We start from the raw sequence: 25,435 nt of genomic DNA on the forward strand, positions 1-25,435 counted from the left end.
ACACTCTGAATAAACAGAATAAAAACAACAAAAAAAAACACACTGACCATCTCTTTCTTTGCACCTTTCTGCCTTTTTTACGTAGATGCACAACATTTGGGGAAAAATGTTTGAAATATATACCTTTGGTTATCCAGATCTGCTTGATCTAATCATCCTCTGCCAGGCTGCAACTCTTGTCAGTGCAAGAAATTATCATACAATATTTACTAAGCTGTACAGGGCTTTTTAAATGTATATAATTTATTTAGTGTAAGAAATGCTTTATGTGTGAACATATTTGTACAATGAGAGCACTGCCATGTTAAACAATGGAGAGTAAGTGCTGGAATTTAAAACGGCAACTTTATGCTTAACAGTACAACTCTTCAGTCACCGCAGTGCCACACTGTCCAAACCACAGTCATACAAATGGTGGATTGAGAGATTTACTCAGCATTTCATAACTGAGTCAGGAATAGGAATTGAAGTTGCAACCACCTAGTACTGTACAGTTGGCCAGATAGGCCAATATGGGGTAGTGGCTGTAGAACTGGACTTTAGACCACAAGGTTACCAGTTCATTTCCTGCGTTGCCCCAAACAAATGTACTTAACCTGCTTGGGCACCTTCTGTAAACAACTGAAACATCTCAATCTTGTAAGCAGTCTTTGACAAAGGAATCAGCCACCAACTTATTATCTGCTGTAATCTCCAGTTGTCCTTCAGTGTTCATCATAAGACAAAACATTTTAGCAATATAGATGTTACTTTGTGTTTAGCTGTGGTCTGGATACTCTTTATTATGTAGACCTGAACAGATTGTTCCAAATCCCTGCTATAGCCCTCATATGTTACACACTGCCTTATATACAGTGTGTGTGTGTATATGTATATATATATATATATATATATATAATATTATATATATAATATAATATATATATTTGTGTGTGTGTTTATACACTACATACTACCAGTCAAACGCTTTGGAACACCTCAGTTTTTCCAGTATTCCTTCAAATTTAATCAGTTGAAATGCAATGAATGACCTAAAATGGTGAGCAGGTAAGCAGTAAACTGCCAGAGGTTTTAAACTTAAAGTTTAAGTTAGCAAGTACAGAAAAAAGCAAATATCAGAATATTACAAATGGGCCTTCTTCAGAGAACAACTAAAAGATTACAACCCACAGATGTGCTGCAGCAATTCAAGTAAACTAAGCCTTGCAATTTGAAGCAAACAGTTTGCAAAGGTGTCCCACCTTGGGTGTAATACTTTAAAACCCTCTGTGTGTCTTAAAGCAGAGTTGGCACAGACTATAATCAAAGTTTTGAGCCTTAGCTATTAACCCCAGCTGCATCTTCAGATGCTGTCTTTACTTGACTCAGTTCTGACACCCCATTTAGGAGCTGTGGATATCAGATTTTTCATAACAAACCTATTTTATATTGAGTGATCATCTTATCCTGTAGTACAGATGATCCTAAGATGTAGAACAGATGACATTAAAGATGTTTTCATGGGTTGAACTGATGACATGTAAGGCATTTTTACTGATTTCAAACACAAAAGTGAGTCGGCTTTGACCTGAAGATGTTAAGAAACAGCAGTAAAACCAAACTGGTCTTATTTATTAATATCAATCCAATACACATGAAAAATGTGTAATTTTATTAAAGTTGTGTGATTTAATCCATTTTTGTTTATCATGGCATCAGAGAGTGGCGATGTGGTTGGTGTTGGTAAGATGTGCAAAAATGCCATTGTATTCTGTATATGTAACAATACTACTACTGCTGCTGCTAAGGCTCCTAAAATTTTTCTTTGGCACTGAAATAAAATGCTTCATCTTGCTCCTGCAACCACATCATCATTGAAACAAGTGGTAGTGACATGAGGCCAGGTTTGGAGAGAATTGTGGGTGTGGCGTCTCCATGACTAAACAGTTTTGCAGGGCTGTTTTCATGAAACAGAAGGTGGACGGATGCTCAACGGCTTTTATCCTGACATTTGCCTTATTGCCATGCAGACACCTACACAGATCAGCATGGTGTTTTATGTATTTTTGTGAGGTATGAATATGGACAACATCCTGAACATAAGTTCTGGACGCATTCTTCTCCATTCTGGCTTGGACTTTGGATTCCTTTGGTGCTAGAGTATTGTCAAGGTTCTATTATATTGATTATTGTTTGGACTCTGGGTTCATCACCAGTTATAAAATGCTGCTTATATTTCTCCCATTCCAATTCTATTCCCTAGCGATTAATCGTACCCCATTGTGGGAGTCCACATGCTAAGCCAGAGTTCTGCAAAGTTGGTCTTGGAAGGCTTGTTGTGGCTGTAGGTTTTTATTAATTAGAAACCAACCTTTGCCAATACAATAGCAAGTCTTATTTAATTGAATGACATGTTAGTGTCTTTATTCTGACATGTTGGGTCATTCTTAAATTGTAGATTTTTTTTTTGTTCCAATGATGTCATTCAAATGATTTGTAGCCTGAAATCGATTAGCAATTTTTCTCTTTCTTTTTTTAACTTCACTTTCTTTCTAAATATTTTATGAAATCAGATATTTCACAATGAATATACACAGGTGTAAATGTTAACAGGTTAGATGGGAACTGCTGCTCATACGCATCATATTGCTAATAAGAAGCAAATAAAGATGGGAAAAGACAAAACTAAGCAATGATGGGTGGCTAATCTTAAAACGTGAGGCAACTAAAATGCAACACAAAATGTTGCTTGACTAGTAAGAACTTCAACAGCAATAAACGACTTTGCATCAGGAAACTGGGGTGGAACAAAAACCTGCGGCCCTCCAGCACTGACTTTACTGACCCCCTCTTCTAGACACCCGTGGTACACCGACCTCAGTCTTGTTGTACAGACAAAATACAGATTCCATTCTTAAACACCTGCATCGTTCAGTTCTCACTGTATGACTAACTCCACCTTTGGTCCTGTCCAAGGTGCCCAGCTATACATCCATACATTTCTCAAAAAAAGGTTCTAGATTAAAATAAACAGGTGAAACATCATCTTGGAAATTCAACATGGCTAAACAGAACCCAAAATGGCTCACTCTCAGACAAAGGCAGCTTAGCTGAGAAGACACGGATAACATCCCACTATGGCTGGTACAAAACTTGGTGCATGCTGATAACAATGTCCTCCCATCAGCCCCAGCACACGGCTGCTGTCTAATGGGAGTTGTAGTCCATTACTACACCTCCCCCTCAATTATGACCTTATAGCCTCTTATTGTAAATGAGGCCAACGCACACACACACAACGTCATTCAGTTCCACTGTTTTTGAGAGGTTGGTGAACAAGCGGCCAGCTTTACAATTTTATATATAAAATTCCCATCGGTATTTATTGTATTTTTGTTACGTTGCTTTGTGCTGCCTCAGGAGTCTTCACCAGTGTAAACCATTCAAATTGAGATGATGAACATGGCTGCTTGAAAAGTTATGGCAGTTTTCCCACTTTAAAATCACAGAACCCTTCTTCTCTGTGATGGTCCAGGTTGACTCCATGCTCCCGATTTGCTTTCAGGAGTCTCTTGAACCCAGGGCCATAAATCCCATATCTGATGATGAGCCGGGCAAATGATGACACACACACACACACACACGGGATTGGTGCAGAGTGGTTTAGTGCTTTGATTTTCAAACAAACAAATGGTGTCCAAAATGTGCAGTGTTTCCAAAAGTCAATAAATAATCCAGTTAAAATGGTGTGAAACATGGAGGCTAAAATCAATAAATAATTCAATAAAAAAACAAGATTCAAATCCCAGGCAGATTCTTCTTTTAAAACAGCCATGAGCCCCAATGCTTCTTTCTAAATCCTGGCGTCTCCTTAGCTTATCCCACCAGATCCTTGCAGGAAGAGCACAAGGCCGCCAACTGGTGCAGTCATCCAATAATTCCGGGTTCAAGTTCCCACTTCCCGTCCCTTGGCGTCTTTTGGACATCTCCTCTGAACCCCAGAATGTCTGCATTCAAAGGGAGACGTCATACAACGGGGCCATTCCTACTCTCCTGCCTTGCTCCATAGGGGCGCCCCTTCTCTAGCCCAGGCCTGCCGCTCGCATCTTCCTCTTCCTCACCCCCTTAACCTTCGTTCTCTCTTCTTTGTTTCCTTCTTCATTGTGATTCTCCCCTCTCGGTCCTTTATAGTTCCGAGTGGGTGCGGGTTCAGTTCTCCACTTACTCTGAGGTCACTTGACTGAGCCGCTCAGATGCGCACATGAATGTGTGATCAGCCAATCAACCTCAGAGCGGCGCGTGCACACTCACACCTGCACACTCCGGGACTCGCCATTACTTACTAAAATTGTTCTTCGCCGTGGGCCTCTCTTATCACGTTGTGGTGGTGCAGCACAATAGGCAAACGGGAGGATGTTGGAGAGCCTAATGCAGGGGTCTCCAACCTTTTTTTCCCCCAAAAGCTACTTTTACAAAATGAAAATGGCTGAGAGCACCTCGTGTTTTCTAACATTTATTCTTATAGCTTATTTGAACCCAAATACGCTGAATACGCTTGTTTTGCCTGAACATTTACAAAATGTTGGTGTCCAAACTCACATTTTGCATTAAAACATCACAAAAAATATTTAGTTCACCTGCAAGTGCATTTTATACATCTGTATGCATTTTCTAGTGTATCTCACACTTGAATTAAAACCAAACAATGCAATTCCAAATACACAGATATTCCTTCTTCATTTGTCATTTTGTCACGTGTCACTGTGTCACTTTATTCACAGGTCCAGTTACATGTGTGATATGTTTTTTAGTTGGTCAGATGACTGGCACTGAGGTGTCTGGTGCAGTGAAGCCACTGAGGTTCACTCTTATGGAGTCATTTCAATGTTCGTCTGTCAGTCTTGTTCTGAACTTTGATTTCATGACATTCATGTGAGACTCACAGAGGTATGGAGACCCAAACAAAGCAGACATTTTCAGAGCCCATTGGTGAAGATTCTTATAGTTATCTGGCTCTACTAAACTCCAGATGTGCTGAGAATGCTGTTGAGACTCTAACTGCACATTATTTTGAAGGTTTACTAATATATAATATATAAAATCCAATGTCTGTCTGTATGGTTGTCTGCTTTTCACGAGAGACTACTTAACGGATTTAGATCGAGTTTTTTTCTATAATTTGCTTGAACATTCCGGTTGATTTTGAGACTTCTCTCGTTTCGTTATCTATATACAGTGGAACCTCGGTTCACGACCATAATTCTTTCCAAAACGCTGGTCGTAAACCGAGTTGGTCGTGAACCGAAACAATTTCTCCCATAGGATTGTATGTAAATACAATTAATCCATTCCAGACCGTACGAACTGTATGTAAATGTAAAAACTAAAATTTTTTAGTTTTTAAGCACAAATATAGTTAATTAAACCATAGAATGCACAGTGTAATGGTAAACTAAATGTAAAAACATTGAATAACAGAGAAAACTAACACTGCAATAGTTCGCGCTATAGTGCTAGGAACCGCTCATTAAAAACACTTTTTTAATGAGTTTTAAGCACAGGGGAAAAAAATGAACATTTGAAAAATCCGTAATTTAATAAACCACCAAGAAAAGTAACATTGCAACAATGAAGGCTACGAACCGATCGCTGTAAATAGAACTCAAAACAAAAACAAGCTTTCTCTACCTTATGCGTCCCTCGCTCTCTCTCGCGCCTGTGTGTGTGCGTGCGTCTCTCTTTTGCGAGCCTGGAGCGCCTGTGTGTGTGTCTCTCTAGCGCACTCCTGTGTGTGTGCGCCTCTCTCTGTCTCTCGCACTGCCTCTGTGTGTGTGTGTGTCGCACTCTCTCGCTCTCTCTCTTGCTCGCTGCACAGGGAGAGACTGAACATGTACAAACCGAAAGGGAACCTGGCTTGTTAGTATACCGAGTGTGTGGTCGTGAGGCAAAAGTTTGGCGATCTTTTTGGTCGTAAACCGAGTTGTACGTGTTACGAGACATTAGTGACCCGAGGTTCCACTGTATATAATTCACTAAGCCGCCAGCGAGCAAGACACCCATGCAGACACGCAGGACGGAGCCACGCCCACCAACTCTAAGACCATTGGATACAATGACAACTAGCAGAGCCACGCCCACCAACTTGGATGCAGCAACTCACAAAACACGGCGTCATTAGCGTTTGTCTTTACTACAGTCCACATGCACCTCTGAGCCACGATGACTTTTTGGTTACGACGCACAACCGCATCCACCATCGCAAACTGTTTTACACGCTACATACCGTCAAACAATTTGTTTGTCGCGGATGTGAATCGCTGTATGCAGCGTGTAAAACAGTTTGCGAGGGGTATCCCATGGTCTTAGCAGTGTCTATGCTTCGATGTGAATTGCTCCATCTTTTCATTCACTCACAGTCGTATCCTCAAACCCTCCCCATTTTGACAACTGTGTCTTTCAGGAAGTGTTCACCCATCAATACAAAATTATGCAGCCTATGCTACGCCGTGGGTTGGCTAGCGTATCATATTTCGCTTGCGGTTCGATTTATTTGTGCAAGTCCAAGAAACATGCAGTGTGACGAGGGAAGGGGCCTTCCTCACTCGCTCGCCATCTTCAGGGCGTGTTCCTTAACTCCGCTTAGCTAGCGAACAAGAGAACATTTGAATTCAACTTTGTTTAATATTTAAGATAAAGTGTGTGTGAATGTGAGCGTGGATCTATAGAATATGTAACCATCTTATTATTAGTACAGGCAACAGTGGCAAAACATTAAAGACAATAGAAGGAAAATTGAAATATTCAACGGCCATCACACCTCCCACCAAAAACGCTCACAAGACTGCAGTGATATTGACAAAAATATTTATTTGAATCTTCCGTCCACTCATTCTGATACAGAATACAGTTCTCAGCGCGTTCTTCCACTGCTCGTCGGACAAATCTGCCGACAAAAAAATGGTGAAATCCATAGGGGTTAGCAGCTCAAAGGGGTCAGTGGAACAGAAAACAACTCTTCCTGGAGATCTAACACTTAATTCCTGAACCATTCCAAAATAAATAAATAATATATATTTAGTCAGGAAAACAAAGTAAAGAAAAACCTGTACCAGACAGAAACCAAGGTGCTAACAGTGCCGACTGATCTTACACCATCCACCATCCTCGTACTTTTCTTTGCTTGGCGTCTTCAGATTTCTTTTTATTCGGACTATTGACCGAGTCCACTGGCGTTCCACTAGTTGCCTGAAGGACAGGAGCCATTAAGTTACGCCCGACTGTCTCAAATGATTTTGATTCAGAAAGCGTAAGCCTTGTGTCATCCAACGCGTCACTCTGCTGGAGCAGTGAAGCTGAGCAAATCTACCAGCAGCGACAACAGCTCTTCATGTTGCACCTGCCAATCCGCGGGGATTTCAGAGAGTTCAAACCGCAGGCACGTCTTCACCATGTTTTGAAGGGAGAGTCGGAAATCCCGTAGCAAATTCCAGCTGTGCTTGGGAAACTCAAGCTTGACGAGGTCGCTGTCATCGAGGGACACCATGATGCTGCTGCCAGTATCTAAATAAAAAGGAGGAAGTTTACAGTGAAATTGAGTTTTGGCTGTCAGTGCCTCTCAAGTTCAGTCCTGAGGGCCTGCTGTGTCTGCGGTTTCCCGATCAGTGAGTCGCTTTACCTCAACTCCATCTCACTGCTCATCTCGTCTTTGTGTCTCCTCTTCTTCTGCACTAGTGCGACATTTACATTCATAAGTTTATCTAGAACAATCTGAATTTCTGCCATAGCTTCAAATGCTCAACTCTCTTTGGTCATTTTGGTATTAATTCACCTTCTTCTGTGACGTTTGCTCCCTTAATTGAAGAGCTCAGTTCCAAAATAAGTTAAGTACAAAAGATAAATTTTGGAGATAAATAGGAAAATCTGGGTCCGTAAGCAGATTTTGAAACTAAATCCCTAAAACTATAGCGCTACACTGTTGCAATTAGCAGGTTTTGAAGCTCAAACATATTTTCGGCGCATGACCAACTGCATGAAAAGTCACAATCACGTGTTCACTAAATTTTACCAAAAGTGTAATTAGCAGATTTTGGAACTCACATCTTCAATTGTATCCTAATAACGACAAGTAATGGCTATCGGGGTAAACGCGGGCCAAGCAGCCGAGAAGGCAGTTCAGTGTCACACCGACCAGTGTGGTTACTAGTAACTAACGACTTGACTAACGCAGGGGACATCTTAAGAAGTAAGAAATCTACAATATCTGCAGTGACACCAAAGGAGAGAAGCTTGGTAACCTAATGAAAGATGTCCCGAGGGTGAAACGAAAGCCCGCGGCTACAGTGGGCCACAGGACTGAGCTTAAGAAGACCCAACCTAAAGAAAACAAAGAGCACCTACCCAGCTCCTTGACGTCACCGTGAGGCAGCAGCAGCAGCGCCAGAGGGTGCACCGTTGAGCTATCGCGAACAAAGACGTTCCCATTGGACTTGACCGCTGTGAAGAAGGTCAGCCAGCGACTGGGAGAACTCCTCTTCATTCCTTGCAGGAAAAGAAAAAAATTGCAGGATGAGACTCAGAAAACGCAACGCTGCAGTATCTGAAGGACTGGCTTATCACACCAACAAATGGGAAGTTCATCGGTGAACTTAACGAAACGACAACGGCAGCACAACAGGAGCCATGGCAGCCATTTACAGAGTTAGAACTGCATGTGAGTGTACCAGGGCTGTAAAATCAGAGGAACATCACTTATCCCATCCATCCATCATCCAACCCCGCTATATCCTAACTACAGGGTCACGGGGGTCCGCTGGAGCCAATCCCAGCCAGCACAGGGCGCAAGGCAGGGAACCAATCCCGGGCAGGGTGCCAACCGACCACAAGACACATACACACCCACCCACACACTAGGGCCAATTTAGGATCGCCAATGCACCTAACCTGCATGTCTTTGGACTGTGGGAGGAAACCCACGCAGACACGGGGAGAACATGCAAACTCCACGCAGGGAGGACCTGGGAAGCGAACCCAAATCTCCTTACTGCGAGGCAGCAGCGCTACCACTGCGCCACCATGCTGCCCAACATTACTTATTCTGGGCAAAATGGAAAATGTAGCATATGCATATTAGGGATGGGTGGCCTTATCTTGTCTAACATTGAGTCGACTGGAGTTTTTCTTTTCTTCTCTTCCCTGGTCATTCAACTTGTAGCATCAGAATTCAACTTGTAGCATCAGACCCTAATTTGGCCATTGAGAAGACGCCAAAAAGGACATGTAGCTAATGGTGCTTTAAGTTCTGTTGAATTCCATCTGGGACTCACCAGCTTGCTCGCTCATTCATTCCTTCATTCATTCCTTCCTTCCATTTACAGTGGATTCAGAAAGTATGCCGACCCCTTTACTTATTTCACATTTTGTTATGTCGCTATAAACATTTCAATCCATTTTTCTCCTCATCAAACAACACTCAATACCCCAGAAAGTGAAAACAGGAGTTGAGAAACTTAAAACTATAAAACGGTGAAATCCCATTGACAGGAGTATTCAGACCCTTTGCTGGGACACTTGACCTTTGGCTCAGGTGCACCTCATCCTGCTGGTCATCGATGAGATGTTTCTACACCTGGTATGGAGTCCACCTGTGGTCAGTTCAGCTGATTGGACTCATTAGGAAAGACCCACACCAGTTTGTAGAACACCTGAAAGCAGATTAAAAACCAAGCCATGAGGCTGAAAGAATCGCCTGCCGAGCTCTGGCACAGAATTGGGGAAGACTACAAAAATGTCAATGGCATAAAAGGTGCCTAAGAGCACAGTGGCCTCCATCATTTTTGAATCAAAGAAGTCTGAACCAAGCCGCTAATTCTTCCTAAAACTGGCTGCTCAGCCAAACTGAACAATCATGAGAGAAGGGCCTTGGCATGAGTGGTGACCAAGAACCCACCTGAGCTTCAGAAAATCTTTGTGGAGATGGGAGAAACTTCCAAAAGGTCAACCATCATTGAATTGGCAAACTGGTAAAATCGATTTCCGATGTGTGAATCGGTAAAATCATCAAACTGCACTGATCCAGGCTTTATGGCAGAGTTTCCACACAGAAGCCTGTTCTCAGTTAAAGAGACATGAAAGCCCGCTTGGAGTTTGGAAAAAGGCACCTAAAGGAGACTCTGGCGTTGAGAAACAAGAATCTGTGGTCTGATGAAACCAAGACTGAACTGCTTGGCCTCAATTTAAAGCATCCCATCTAGGAGAAACCAGGTACCGATCATCGCCTGCACAGCAACACCCTATCATGGAAGCATGGTGGTGAAAGCATGAAGTCACGGTTCAGAGTTCGCGGCCTCAGTCATTTGCGGATTTTTCCTTAGAACCTAACTAATAATTGTTTATCGGAAAGCGCAAATATCCTCCGCAATTTTTTTATGGCTTTTTTTCGTGGTAATACTGTGCTGTAGAGAGAACACAAGGCAACCGTAGAGGAAAACGCAGCTTGGGATGGTGAAAGTAGCCAATCCGAGAGCGTTATTCTTTTCTCCTTGCTCCTGATTGGCTGCTGCCCTGTGATGCGTCTCCAGCAGATGCAGCCCAGCATTCCCGTATCATAACAGTTTACCGCCCGCGTGTAGTTATCTTGAGTGTTCCGCTGAGCGTTTTTCGTTTTGTTCTTCTTAAATCCCTAAGATGCCACCCAAATGCCCTGCACCTTCTAAGGCTTCTGGCAATGAACCTAAGTACCAGTAGAAGTTTAGGACACTCCAGAAGGTTGGACTACTGGATTTGCTCCCGGAACTAAAAAGTTATGCCGCAGTAGCCAGCGAGGAGCTGAAAATCCTCTGCTTTGCTGTGTAGTCATTATCTTCATTACATACCGTCATCGTACTGCACAGCTAATTCATCATCATCTTCAATCGATATCATTCATTATTGGTGAGTACCCGTACATTTTACTGTATTTTTATTAAATTAAATTATTACGTATTTACCCTACTTATACCAAAGAAAATACGCTTGCATGAATCACAGTACGTATAGCGGTAACATCGGTATTTGACATTCTAGCACTGCGGACACATAGCAGTACAGTAGACGGGTTACCTTTACATTCTTTTTTTTCGGGTAATGTATTAAGATGAGTTTGAAATGAAATTAAAGTGTTTTGGGGGCAAAATTAGGCTTTAAACTATAAAAATAGGCGTTTATAGGCATTTTTTTGACCACTTCCAAAATCCGTGGTTTTTCACAATTCGCAGGTGCTCTAGGAACGTATCCCCCGTGAATTTTGGGGGTCATCTGTACTCTAAGAACAACAAAATTATTCTTTAACCTGCATAATCCAAGGGCAAGGGGTGCATTGGCACGAGGCAGGGACCATCCACCATTCAGACGGGGGCCTTCTTACAGCAACCGATTAAACTAACGCACACGTCTTTGGAGGGATGTCAACGCATTCCACCCCAAATCCCCCTCGTCTACGCAGGCGGTTTTAAATTCAAAGGGACAGTAACAGGGAGCCGGTTCTGAACCCAGGATGTCAGATCCTTTGCAATAAGGCAGAAGAAAACACTCAAGACTTAAAGAGGAAACATATTCTGCAAATTACTCTTCATCATTAAACACTCTAATCGCTGAAGGTACAGATGATCTCATCCCATAATAATGAGAGCAATTGCTATAAAAGAAGACACTGAGGTCCAAAGGCCTCCTTCACGTCCACAAATATGCCCTCTAAAGAAGCAAGCTTGACACCTTTTGAAGGAAACCTCTAAATCACGTTGCTGTGTTCTTTTTAGGCGTGTGCGATATACATCGTTTACGATTATATCTTAATTGCTGTTTTAACGATGTGTGAGGTTAAATTATCGAGTATGTAACTCGCTTTGCAAAAAAAAAAAAACAAACAACCTCCAAATCACGTTGCTGTGTTCTTTTTAGGCGTGTGCGATATACATCGTTTATGATTATATCTTAATTGCTGTTTTAACGATGTGCGAGATTAAATTATCGAGTATGTAACTCGCTTTGCAAAAAAAAACAAAACAAACACAGAGTTCATTCAGTAATGCAACAGTATAGACCACTGCGCCTGTGCACAGCGAGTTGCGTAGGCGTGCACATCCAGCAAGCCACAAGTTAGCGTCACTCGCTGCCTCAAAATGAGTGAACAAACAGCGGCAGATGATAAAACAGCCTCGCCATCTACGTCGTCAGAGTTAATTGCCAGACGTGGTTCATTCTCACTCGCATGGCAGTGGTTTGGTTTTGAAAAGACTGATGTTGCTCAAAAGACAGCAATCTGCTGCAAACTATGTGGTAAACCGGTTGCCGTTAAAGACGGCTCAACAACTAACTTGTTTCACCATTTGCGAACTAACCACCGCACAGAATACGAAAAGCTTAAGGAGTCAACTGTCCAGCACAAGTCTAAAGTAACCAAGGTACAAGCACAAAAACACACTCGGCAAACTTTAGCGGACTCATTCTGCAAAAAAAGTGCCTTACGACAAGAAAAGCAACAGATGGCATGACATAACAAACGCTGTCACCAATTACATCGCAAAAGATATGGTGCCAATTCAAGTGGTAGAGAGAGATGGTTTTAAACAACTTTTGAATACTTTAGACACACTGCCTGGCCGAAAATATTTCAGTCAAACAGCTCTGCCTAAAGTTGTATGATTCGTGTCGCCAAACTCTGACGCATAAACTGCAAAAGGTTTCAGATTTTGCCACAACAACGGATTTATGGTCAAGCAGAACATCCGAGCCATACCTCTCCCTGACGGTGCATTTCATTGACGAAAACTGGCAACTGCAAAGCTTCTGTTTGCAAACATCCTACTTCCCAGAAGATCACACTGGTGACATCATTGCGCAAAGTCTGAAAGATGCGCTGGCATCGTGGTCACTGCGAGAAGACCGCATGGTTTGCATGACAACAGACAGCGGGGCTAACGTTGTCAGTGCACTACGGATTAATAACTGGAAGAGGCTACCTTGTTTTGGGCATAGGCTTCATATTGCGATTAGTGAGTAATTTGGGGTTCCTCTATAAATGCAGTTTACACATGCTACTTCTGCAGTATTCGATGGATGTTTAGATGTTTACAGTATAGTACAGTATGTTAGATTTGTGTTCTTGCTTGCATGCCACACATGTTCAGTTCATGGCCTGTAATCGTGATGTTCAGGTATTTTATTCCCTGTGCATTTATAACTTGTTTACATGAATAGTAGGTGCTCTCAGTTTAATAGTTTTGTTGGTCTCAGTGCAAATGTTTGTGTACATCCTGTAGGCCACTGTTTAGTTATGTACTATAATACATACTGTAAGAAGTTGACTGGTGAATTTAATGTTTTGTTTTACTTCATCTATCCCCCCCATCCATTATCCCAACTGGGGTTGCGGGGGGTAGGGGGGCTGGGAGAGAGCCTGTCCCGGGAACAATAGGCACAGGCAGGAACCAACCCTGGGCGGGTACCAACACACCACAGGGGGCACACACTCACACAATTACAGGGTAAATTTAGACTTGCCAATCAGCCTACCCTGCACACTTTTGGACTGTGGGAGGAAACTGGAGCCCCCAACAAAAACCCACGCGAACACGGGGAGAGCGCGCGAACCCCACACAGAAAGGACCCGGGTGTTTTACTTCAGTTTTAATTAAATCAATAAGACCTGTTTTCCTTAACGGTTTCGTTAAGCCACAATTCATTTTCTATTACCAAGATCAAACTAGATCTTAATAAGACTTACAAACACATGTTTAAAGGATGCAGAATATCTTGGAATTATCGTTATCGTCAAAGTCCCAGAAAATATTGAGATTTTTTTTTTTTCACCCCAATATCGCACACCCCTAGTTCTTTTTATTTTTTTGTGAACAATTGCTGCCTGATCAGCTACCTCACCTATTGACAGTTGAGCGATGTAACAGGACGGGCCCGCTCCTCGTGCGATACATCAGGCTGTTGGGCTTGAATTTGCCTTGCTTTGTCACTTTGCCACGCTTGACCTGTAGATGGGAAAAAAAAAAATGATCCTTGGTCAACCTTTACGACATGTCAGCTATTTTTCTGCTTAAATTCATTTGTTCCCACTTTTCTGAAGTCTGTCGTCTCCGGCTTACGTTCTCCTGTTCATGTACCTGCTCATGTCTGGGGTGTGGACGTGCCTATCCAAGCTAAAAACACTCATGACGTTTAGCACATCCAGAGCAAGTCATCTTGAACCATGACGGACTCCGATCCAAACATAAAAGTGCCCAGATACATCAAACGTATCCAATGCAGAAATGAGCGAGTGTGGCTGGACAAGGTAATTAATATCCAGTTGCCCGTGTGACTTCATGGGTCCTCTTAGGAAAAAATGGTAGCATTTTGATTTGCTATATGCTATCAAATACAAATGTGACCCTAAAAGAGGCAACATGGGGTAGGTGGCAGGCAACCATTGAAATGCGAGACGGGAACCCACCTTGACTTAAAGATCTGAGCCCACCGATACATAACCCCACACTTGTGAACCACCACCACCACCCGTTACTCAACGCAGGACTCTGGAATGTGACATCTTAGGCCACAAGTCCATCTCAGGACATTTCCAGAGATTTTCAGTCACTGATTTAATTTTCATAATCTTAGCGAGGTCAGAGGCTGCTGCAGCACAATCATGTGACAGGAAGTCATGACATACCCAGTGACTCACTCTGGGGGGCAGACTTGTGTACGAGAGGGAGACCTGACAACCGAGGAATACAATGCATATCACGCAATACAAAAGGAATAAGCAACGCGAGTGTTTTAGGCCTGACAAACATAAAAAGAGATTTGGACATCTGATGTCTCATACCACAACTAAATGGAAAAAACATAAATTGGATAAACAGAACTTTATTTTTTTTTCCCCCATGGGGAAATTTGGGGAAAAACTAATGGCCAAGATCGTAGCTAAAAAGTATTCACATTGTCACCGTGTGAGCCGACACGGGGCTCTGGAATGTGACATCATGGGCCACAAGCTGACACAACTTTGTCCACGTGCCACTAATTGACTAATATGACTACCGAGTCCTCCTCAGAGCCTGATGGTTTGTTAGTCAGTCATTGGGGGTCACGGGGGTCTGCTGCAGCCAATCCCAGCCAACACAGGGTGCAAGGCAGGACCAAATCCCAGGCAGGGTGCCAGCCCACTGCAAGGTGCACACACAATTTAGGATCGCCAATGCACCTAACCTGCATGTCTTTGAACTGTGGGAGGAAACCCACGCAGACACGGGGAGAACATGCAAAACTCCATGCAGGGAGGACCCGGGAAGCAAACCCAGGTCTCCTTACTGCAAGGCAGCAGTGCTACCACTGCGCCGCCCTTGGTTTCTTAGTATTATTTATTAAATCAAAGTGGTCAGCCCATTCGAATGGTCGTTCATTTTACGACTGAACCATATCTCTTAACACTCAGGACATTTAGCACATGCTGAAGGAGTCAAGCTAAAGACCACGTCAGACCCCTAATCCAATCACAGAAGTGCTGCAATACATAAAAACACCCTTTGCAGAAAAGAAAAATATGGAGTATAGCTTGACAAGGTAACAAGGCCTCCATGTGACTTTAGATCCCTTTGTGGGGAAAACAAAATGGTAACTTTTTGATTTGCTATACAATCCAATCCAATTTCTTTTTTGTATAGCCCTAAATCGCACAAGGGGTGACAGCCCCCCCGTACCCCCCCCCCCACCCCCCCAGCTTTGACTCTCTAAGAAGAGAAAAAAAAAAGCCTTGTAGGGAAAAAAAAATGGAAGAAACCTTAAAAAGGCAGTTCAAAGAGAGACCCCTGTCCAGGTAGGGTGGGGCGTGCAGTGGGGGTCAATACAATACAATACACAGAACAGAACACAAGTAATCCTCAATACAACATAATAGTAAAATAAAAATATTCCAAGTGCGGAGCAGAATTCAACAGGCGCTGATATCACGTAAGAAGGTTTGGATTTGCTACATGGCATCAATTAAGAATGTGATGCTAAAAGAGGCAACATGGGGTAGGGTGGCAGTCAGCCGGCTCTACACCATCCATTTGTGACGTGCACAGTACTAAAGAACAACCTTCCTTGCCTGGATAATGTTGGGATAGAGTCCAGCCAGCAGGACCCCCTTGACCAGCTCGTCCACCTTGCTGAACTGGTTACACCTGGAGAACGGATGGGTGCAATGCGATGGCTCAGAGACCAGGAAGGCATCGTAGGCATTCTCCGAGAACTGCTGGATCAACCCTGCAAGCCAACAAAAGCCGTGATTAGAAAAACCGACAAGATGTGTCCCTATTTGACAGTGCAGGTCGGGAGCTGCAGTCAGACAGAGGTGGTCTACCTTAGCGAGCCCGGGCATTGCTTACCCTGAATAAAGCGAAGGCTGGGGCCATACAGCATGTTCTCCTCCAAATAGTTCTGTCGTAACAGAGGGTTTCTTTTCCTGAAGCACCCTTCGCCAGCCATCCACGGCGCGTACAAACACCAAATGATCACTCTGGCTTTGTGCACTCAGTGCCATCTTTGTCTGAATGGAGGGGGTGTGAGACAAAGAGGACATATATTAACCCACGCCATCATGTGAAGTCCCTTACAGTAAGAGTGAAACGCCTCCATCTTCAGGTATACAAGAACAAGGCGGCTAGCAAAACCAAAGCTTAAGAACTCAGCCAAGAACTGAAGGCCAAGAGCAAAGCTGAATTAATGAGATGGGGCGGCCACTCACTTCATTCAACAGGAAGTTCTAAATTCTTTATACTTCATTTTGGTTTTTTTTTATGGGATGTACAGACTTGTAGGCGTTATCACCTCAGCTGCACGTCACTTTCTTTAAATCTTTCATCCTCTTGGGAGCTTTCATACTTTCCTTGATTGCTTAACGCCACATCCCATCACAGGACGTTTCTAGCAATTTTTTATTCATGATCTTGGCGAGTCTGAGGCTGCTGCAACACGATCACGTGACAGACATTCATGAATTCTGACGTACCCTGCGACTCAGTCCAACCTGTCTGCGACTCACTTCGACAAAATCAGACGGGGCGAACTTGTGTACGTATGGGAGCGGACAACCGATCATGTGACAAAAAAAAAGCAATGTGGGTGTTTTGGACCTGGCAAACAGAACAGAGATTTGTGTTTAACTTACCACAACAGAATGGAAAAAAAAAAGATAAATTCGATAAATAGAACTTTATTTTTTTTTTTATGTGTGTCCCTGGGGGGATATTTGGAAAAGATTTAAGGGTCGAATCGTAGCTAGAAAGCATTCTCATCGTCACCCCGGCTCTGTCAGGCAGTACATTGTTGGCCGTCAGAAAAAAGGGGGTGGAACTGACGATACTTGACATCACCAGGAATTTTGTACTTGTGTAATCCGACATCCTCAGGCACAGACATCAGCAGTCGTTAAATTTGACGTTCCTTCCGACTAGAAGTTGTATAATATGACATTGGCTTTAATTGTGATTTGTAATGCAGTTGCATTTTTCACTTTTGTTTTTTTTTTTTTTTTGTTTCTTTACTAATTTTCAGCTTGTATAGTACAGCAGAAACAAGAAGATGGAGCTGCCTCGGAGACTTTCGCAATTAGTCTTAGGGCCAGGATATACGCTTCTACACAAACATCATGGCATCCCAGCGTTCATTTGGGAGCACTGTCGCCAGAAACTCGCACGCAGGAGTTGTAGTACCAGCAAAAAAGTTGGGTGGCCAGTGTGTTCAAGTTTTTGACGCCCAACATCATACTGTCAACATCTCCATAGTGACAAACATGCCCATCAGAACAGCTAGTGTCAAATTGGCAGCTCTTTGAAAGTGGATGTGGAAACATGCAAATGAAATGGAAGGAAATCTGAGACAGAAATGTCCGTGTAAAGTGGAAAATGTCCGTTAAAAGAAGTGGCAATTCGACCGTTGCAAGATAATGCAGTGCGACACCAAGCCGCATTGCAGCTCCAACAGCAACAATGTACGAGTTTCGATGTTTGATAGTTCATCAGACTTAAATGCTGACATATGAAGGCATTCGCAGTGTTTTTCATTATCCATTTCTCGCATAGGCAATACAAGAGTTGCATATTCCCCATCGTATGACATGATACGTTTTAAAGGTCTCACAGACACCATCTCCAGTGTCGCTGATGCTGTCTTTCTATTTATTTAGTTTTTTTTTGCACGCTTCGCAACGGCATCAGAATTGAAAAGAATTTTTAATCTTCACCATCTTTCTTCCCTTAACTCAAAACAAAGCAAAGACCAGACGTTGTTTTCTCACTGTGATGATTTTTCTCGCACTGCCACCTGGTGGAGTCCTCCAGATTTATATAAAGACATGCACAAGTATAGTCAGTTACACAGCTTGGGTAGCAGCAGCGTCCGCAAGCGTACAAGTCGCATAGCGTCAAGTATATCCAGCCTTTACTTCTACCGTGAATGATGTTCTGTCAAAATATTTCAGGCTGCTGTGACTTCACAACCCTAGAGGTCACGAAAAACTCTGAAATTCATGACGACAGAGTAGTTTAGCAGCTTCTCAGGTTTATTGTGCGCTCGTGTTCTATCGACTGAAAGTAAACAGGAGTTCCTAAGTCAGAGATTGCATGTGGACGCCCTACAAACTCGGAGCTACAAGTCGGATAATTCTGAGAAAACAGTGGTATCTGAATTCTCTGAGCTGTGATGTTAACTCCGATCTTTAATCTTTATAGGTGGAAATGCAATTGGAGCACAGTTTATATATACAGTATGTAAGAGTTGCGTTTGCTCTTTATTTTCATGAAAACAAGAAATTTGGTTTGTCTTTGTAACAAATCAAGAGCAAGCTCACATTTCTCCAAATGGACCAGAAAATTATGTGAAAGCACCAAATAGGGAAGGTGAGACGTCACAAGTTGAAGATCCGAAAACTCGGATAGCAAAGAACTCAGCATTACCGTCACCTTGGTGTGATTCAAATCAAAGCAAGAAGCCCCTTTATAAACATTTTTAACTCGTCACGGACCAGGTGAATGGCGCTTTGACTGACACATCAGTCAAAATCAACACAACTTGGGCTCAGATGGCACAGAGTTCAAATGAAAGCCTCCAAATCTCGGTCTAGATGAAGAGAGGTCTTGAATAGCAGCAAAACAGCCCAAGTAGTGACCCTCAGGGAAAAGGGATTGCCAGATGCAAAGGTGCTATAGATTACTAAAGGAGGACACCAAAATTAGATATCAACTCACAACTCAAGAGGGGAGTTTTCAGTCCCAGAGCCTCAAGGGTCATGGCGGGCTACCTGCCAGCTCATCCTTCAGGATGCCATCTCAGTGTTATCTGCACAACTCACCTGAGTCCACAGCTGCTCGATTTCTGGAGGATGTTATGGAAAGGAATCCCTGGTCAAAACAGGCCACAATGGTCAGAATGGGCCAGCATGCAGCGGAACACAGCTGCATAGACAATAGCCTTTGCCAGCCGGGGGTCATTAGAAATGATGGGCAATGTGCTGACCAAGAGTGGTTAAGTGCTCTCTCATGTCCAAAACACCTACAACAAAATGAAACAAAAGAATATAAAAATAGAGCCGGGGAGAGCAAAATGGTCAGATATCTAAGCATTGCGTCAAATAAATAAATTAGAAAACATAGGTTTTCAGATCTTGGCAGGCACATGCTAAATGGCACTGTGGGATTGGTGTGGGTTCCAGTTGAGGCTTCTTCTCTACTGGATTCTAAAACCAAATGCCATATTTGTACTCTATCTCCCATCCTTCTGTAGGCTTTCCAGTGCATTTGCAATGTTGCCAAAATGGGCAGACATTGCTTCATGACTGCTGTCGTAAGAGCCAATAATTCAGACTTGATACCTGAAGACCTGCGATAGACTGGCATCCTCTTGACACTTTGTGCCCAGTTCCATGAATGGTGGAGTCACATGACGCTAAATCCATGAATGAAGGTGGCTGCATCACCAGGGAAGAAACCCAATTCCCGGTGTCCGTCAATGGGCGCCAGACTGCAGGCAGCGGAGTACTTTGGAAGATGGGTGAATGGATTAAATAGGACACTTTAATTGAAGGATTTAATATTTGTTTCATTAATTTGGTGGCACCTTAAAATAGAAGGGACTACAACTGCTGCAACTTCTAGAATATTCACCCATTCTTTATGTTAAATTCCCTCTCTAAAAGCTAGCAACAGCCTTTTGTTCCATTTCAATACCAGTATGATCGGGGTAAGTGAGCTCACATGAAAGACAATCCCTGTCACTCTCCACACACTTATAGACCACACCTTTCTGGTGTCGTGAAACACCCACCCACGCAAGGTGAATCGAGCTTAATCACTAGAGAATGGGGGTCTAACCCCTTGTGGAGTCAACAAGATCATGAGAGCGAGTGTTGAGGAGACCCTCTTCATCACCACATGCCGCTAAACCATGTGACCCACTTCTATTATAAATAATAGCAAACTCGCAGACCGCACTGGCAGCAGGCCGCACTACCCAGACCCCAGGGCTTGGAAAACACCATATGCAAAACATAACTTATTTTACAGATTACATGTGAAGTGTGCGACTAGCAACAAGACCATTAACGTATGGTTCTCAAAAAACATTTCCATATAATTAGTAGACTGAGGACCAACTGATTGTTAACCAATCAAGTCACAGTTTGGTTCTCAGTACTGATAAAGGGTTCCAGATTAATGAATCTCTGAAAAGGACGGAAGGGCTTAACTGGGCCCAAGAGTGACATCAGAGAACCATGTGCCTCAGGTGACCAGGGAGAATGGCGGCCGTAGTTTGTAATATACTGTAAGCCTCACTCATAGCCTTGAGGAAACCTCAGGCCAAAGATGCAGCAGCACATTGCATTTGAAAAGGAAGAGGCTGAAACAGGACCATTCCCAGTTCCTTTAACAGCTGTAATGGGGGGATTACAAAATATTTAATAAAAAGAAGCAAAGATTTGTAATATTTACCGTATATACTCGCATATCAATCGGATCTTGAAACCCGAAAAATCGATCATAAAAATCAGAACCCCTTATACACCTGTTCAAAAATACGACACTTAAATTTTAATTATTTTTTTTTTTTTTACATCGTCTTGCTTCCTCCAATCTCACACCAGTTTCTCTAAGACGCATCAAATTTTGTCTTTGCAAGCAGCGCAGTTACCAGTTTCTTTCGCCACTTCAGCGTCTTTTAAATTTAAAGCAGCTTCATATTTTCTCCTGATCGAACGCTCCATCGTAGATAAGGTATATGAGGGTGTGAGATACAAAAAACACAGAACAGTGCAAAATGTCGCTTCAGGATAGTTTGGGTATTACCGTGTGGTCACATAGGCACAATGCATATAAAAAAATAGTCCGTGTGCTCCGTGGTTACTCTCTCAGGTCAGCGTTCTAGCATATCATAATCTCTTGGACCAACAGCGCAAGTTTTACACATTTGAATTATTATGACCAACATTATAAAATACTGGAAATTATACAGTAAAATCAAGCCCTGACTTATCCGCAGGACAGCTTAAATACGAGTATAAATGGTAATTAAAAAGTGTTTTATTTAGATAAGACATAGCTTTTAAGTGAATAAACTGAGTGACCCAACTATAATACAGAGATCATAAGAGAAAACTACCTTAACTTTTAATTTGTTTCATTTAAAAAAAGGTTTGGGGGAAAAGCTAGCAAGAGCCTAGTCACATTTAGATCACAGGCAGGCAATGACATCATACTGTCAGGGAGAAGGGAGGAGAAGCTGAATGAAGATGAGTGCTTGAAGGGCTAATGAGAGAAGTCAGAGTTTTAGAAGAGGTTTCGTGCCAATTCTGAGACCCCCTTTAGATAAAGATTGGGTCTTCTTTCAAATCATCAGTTAAACATAAATATAAACATAGAGAATTATAGGGAAATAGACAAATGTAAACCAAAGGCAGTATGTGCAAGTTCAGATAAACTAACCAGTGTGTATATGCTTATAAGAAAAGATTTTGTTATATATAACTTGTACCTCATAATAACTTAAAATAACTTCAAGGTTGACAGAAGAGCAAGACCACCAAGGGTAAATTCACAACCATTTCATTTTACTAATGTCAGCCATCAAGGCACAGTATAAAAGAGAATGCAGTTATTGAGAGACTCGATGCAACAATATATGAGAGACAATAATGAAGGGATGATGATACACCGTTAATGGGGGGTGACATCACACAACAGCCTCAAGGTACAAAAGTGCAGAACCACCTAAAATGTACAACAATAAAAGAGAGGACAAAGCCATGGCAGCGCATACTTTTAAAGAATGCCTCAGATGGATTAAGAAGAATGGACTCTTTAATACTGTATAACGAGAAGACAGACACATCTGTGTAATTTAAAATCCAGTTTTCATGGACATTGACTTGAATTGTTCAGATTGCATATTCTCTTCTGATTTCGACTCTTAGTATTTGATGCTTACAATTCTCTGCAAATAGACAGAAGTAATGATTTAATTAAAGTTTGATTATTATCTCCCTGACGCATTGCCTCGTATCACCTGCCCCAGTGTTCTTGTTCCAGTGATTTGTTATTTGTTTAGATCTGGACTTGTTGGAGTTTGGCTCCCTTAATGTTTGTTCAGGTGTGAGTCTGTGGTAGGTGTGTATTCTGGCCTACACACATATTAAACTGTTTAGGTCCTGTGTATACAGGTAGGTGTTGTTTTTCAGCTGCCCTTTGGCATGTATACGAATGTGTATGTATCTATCTAAGGTCATTTCCCATTAGCAGAACATGGAATGAGACAGCGGTAGCGTAAAGCAATTGCCTTTTCTGGTGATAGAACTTCTGATCTTGTCCTTGTAGGTGCGTTATGGTCATTTGGATCTAAAATGCCACCCAGCAAAGCATGGCTCCCTTTTGCTTTTCTGCCCACCTGTATATCGACAGGTTTGCTCCAGTTTTCCATTTAAAAAGCATCCAAATGTCAGCCATTGGTGGCCCAGGAACATACTAATGTTCATTTCACCCACTGTTTCAAAGTTAGGTGGCCACCTAAAGTGACATTTAATACAGTAGTCATCACAAAATGCACTGTTAGACCAATCCATTAGGGTTTGTGGCCATGTGCCGTTCACTTCATCATCTAGTTATAACCGCTGACGTTACAGACAAGTTCTTTACGCCATTACAGTCTGATCAAAACTGCTGCTTTCATTAACTGCTTATGAACTGGGCTGACATTTTTAGTGCATTGATAGTGGATTTTGTATTTGTGTTTTATTTATTTTCATATGTGTATTAGTGATGGGGGTTTAGGCTGGGGAATATTGGTTTGTTTGACACAGTGCTTATGGTCCCTTTTAGGACTGCGTGCATTACCATATTTACGCGTGTACCGCCCGCACATTTTTTCCCGAAAATTAGCATTAGAAAATCAGGTGCGCGTCATACACGAAGAAATTTTTTTCTGGAATGTTTACTTCTTCTGCTTGGGCTCTCTCTCTCTGTCTGTCTCGCGCTCGACGGAAGAAAAACTTTCGTCATGCAACAAAAAACAGAAGGGGCATTTCGCAGAAAACGTGCCCTAAATGCTTCCTATACAATCACAACGCGCGTCGTACACAGGGCAAAAAATTTTTTCGGACATTTTCTTTGTAAAAGTTAGGGTGCGCGTCTTACACGAGGGTGTGTGGGTACACGAGGTAAATACGGTAATTTGTTTTTCTCTATATATATATATATATATATATATATATATATATATAATATATATATATAATATATATATATATATATATATATATATATGCATGCATATGGATACAATATGCATATCAGTGTTTGATTTGGTATCCTCTACTTAATTTAATATTTTTTATTTTACTTTTATTCTATATAGTTGTCTTTTCTTGTCAGCAGCGACGGTGGCGGGCCAAATCTGAACACATCAGCTCACTTTTCTGTTAGGCCCAGGCGGGTGCCGTGTCTCGCTCAAGGAGGGTTTTTTTGAGTGAGTTATTGCAGGGTGTACAGTGGCAGCTCTGTATATTTTATATCGATATATGAATGTGACACCCCTAAGTCAGTATGAAGGGTCCACTATAAAATAGAAGCTGGTTTATTTAAAATGTTACTTTTTTTCTTTGTAAATGAGATTTATTTTCATTTCAGAGTTGTGCACTTAGAGTTTCAGTTAGTTATAGAAGACAGCAAACCAAAACAAGTCCAGAACCAAGAGCCCTCATCTGCCAAGTAAGGACTGGAATGGTGTCGTTTAATCAAGGTGAAAACATGTGAGGAGTGGGGTCAGGTATTAGAAAGCAGCAGATCTTCTGATGACCTCTCCGAGAAGGTCTTGAAAGGTTTACTTACCAATCTCTTGGAGACCCCATACTGCCTGAAGAACGGCATTTACTATCTGGGCTATCCCAGAGCCTGCGAAAGGAAATCGGCGGCCTGCAGATCAGAGGAAAAAGTCACATACTAGGTAAATATACTCCAGGAAACTTTAGTTAATAATAACTTTTAAAGAACACAAAAGCTTATATTGACTCAGGAAATACATAATCCCTAAAATTGACACATTTATCAGTCCATTCCAGGAAAAGGGGACTAAACCCGTATAGAAAACTAGCTCCTAATAGGAGGCTGAGTGTCAACATAATAAAACTCACTGAAAGATCTGGACTGTGTATTTTGCACTGAAGAACCAAGTTCTCCAAAGGGGTGCGCAGGATTTCAGGGACAGGGTATGTGTTCATAGTTTCAAGGCGCTGACGTGGGAAGAGATGATAGGAATGACCTGGCTGGCAACGCCCTGCTCGTCCACGTCTTTGAATCACATTAGACTGAGAGATCCACACCGTGTCCAAGCAAGAAACCTGTGGAAGAAAAGGAAATGTAATTAAAGTGAAAAACAACTGAACGGTCAGGAACATTCAATAAACACAACCATTTATATATGGTGGGGTGTTCAGTCCTGTAGGGTCACAATGACTGCAGGTTTTTTGTTCCAGGCCAATGGCTTTGTTAGAAGCCAATCCTTATTGATAACTGAACTTATTTCGTTTTATGACATGTTGGCAGGGTGGAGTGGGTGGAGAAGAGTGTCAGGAGTGATTTGTGACAGACGGGTCTCAGCAAGAGTGAAAGAGAAGGTCTACAGGACGGTAGTGAGACCAGCTATGTTATATGGGTTGGAGACGGTGGCACTGACCAGAAAGCAGGAGACAGAGCTGGAGGTGGCAGAGTTAAAGATGCTAAGATTTGCAGTGGGAGTGATGAGGATGGACAGGATTAGAAATGAGGACATTAGAGGGTCAGCTCAGGTTGGACAGTTGGGAGACAAAGTCAGAGGAATGAGATTGTGTTGGTTTGGACATGTACAGAGGAGAGATGCTGGGTATACTGGGAGAAGGATGCTAAGAATAGAGCTGCCAGGCAAG

At 42.4% G+C, this 25,435-nt stretch overlaps 2 protein-coding genes across 2 annotated transcripts in view; both read right to left on the reverse strand.

Moving 5' to 3' along the window:
• The window catches only part of LOC114653992 (alanine aminotransferase 2-like), a 493,749-nt gene that overhangs the window by 402,674 nt on the left and 65,640 nt on the right, over positions 1-25,435 (reverse strand). The gene's annotated exons all lie outside the window — the stretch shown is intronic.
• Positions 6,830-25,435, reverse strand: part of dhx30 (DEAH (Asp-Glu-Ala-His) box helicase 30) — a 57,239-nt gene continuing 38,633 nt past the window's right edge. The window contains 13 exon segments of the mRNA XM_051929022.1: positions 6,830-7,539; positions 8,377-8,507; positions 13,894-13,997; positions 16,097-16,254; positions 16,377-16,455; positions 16,457-16,531; positions 19,027-19,031; positions 19,340-19,424; positions 19,426-19,485; positions 19,487-19,539; positions 24,363-24,405; positions 24,408-24,446; positions 24,665-24,871. Of these exon segments, the coding sequence (XP_051784982.1) occupies positions 7,310-7,539; positions 8,377-8,507; positions 13,894-13,997; positions 16,097-16,254; positions 16,377-16,455; positions 16,457-16,531; positions 19,027-19,031; positions 19,340-19,424; positions 19,426-19,485; positions 19,487-19,539; positions 24,363-24,405; positions 24,408-24,446; positions 24,665-24,871 (1,269 nt within the window). The 3' untranslated portion in view covers positions 6,830-7,309.

The sequence above is a fragment of the Erpetoichthys calabaricus genome, chromosome 6 (genome assembly GCF_900747795.2).
Source record: "Erpetoichthys calabaricus chromosome 6, fErpCal1.3, whole genome shotgun sequence".
Classification (NCBI taxonomy): domain Eukaryota; kingdom Metazoa; phylum Chordata; class Cladistia; order Polypteriformes; family Polypteridae; genus Erpetoichthys; species Erpetoichthys calabaricus.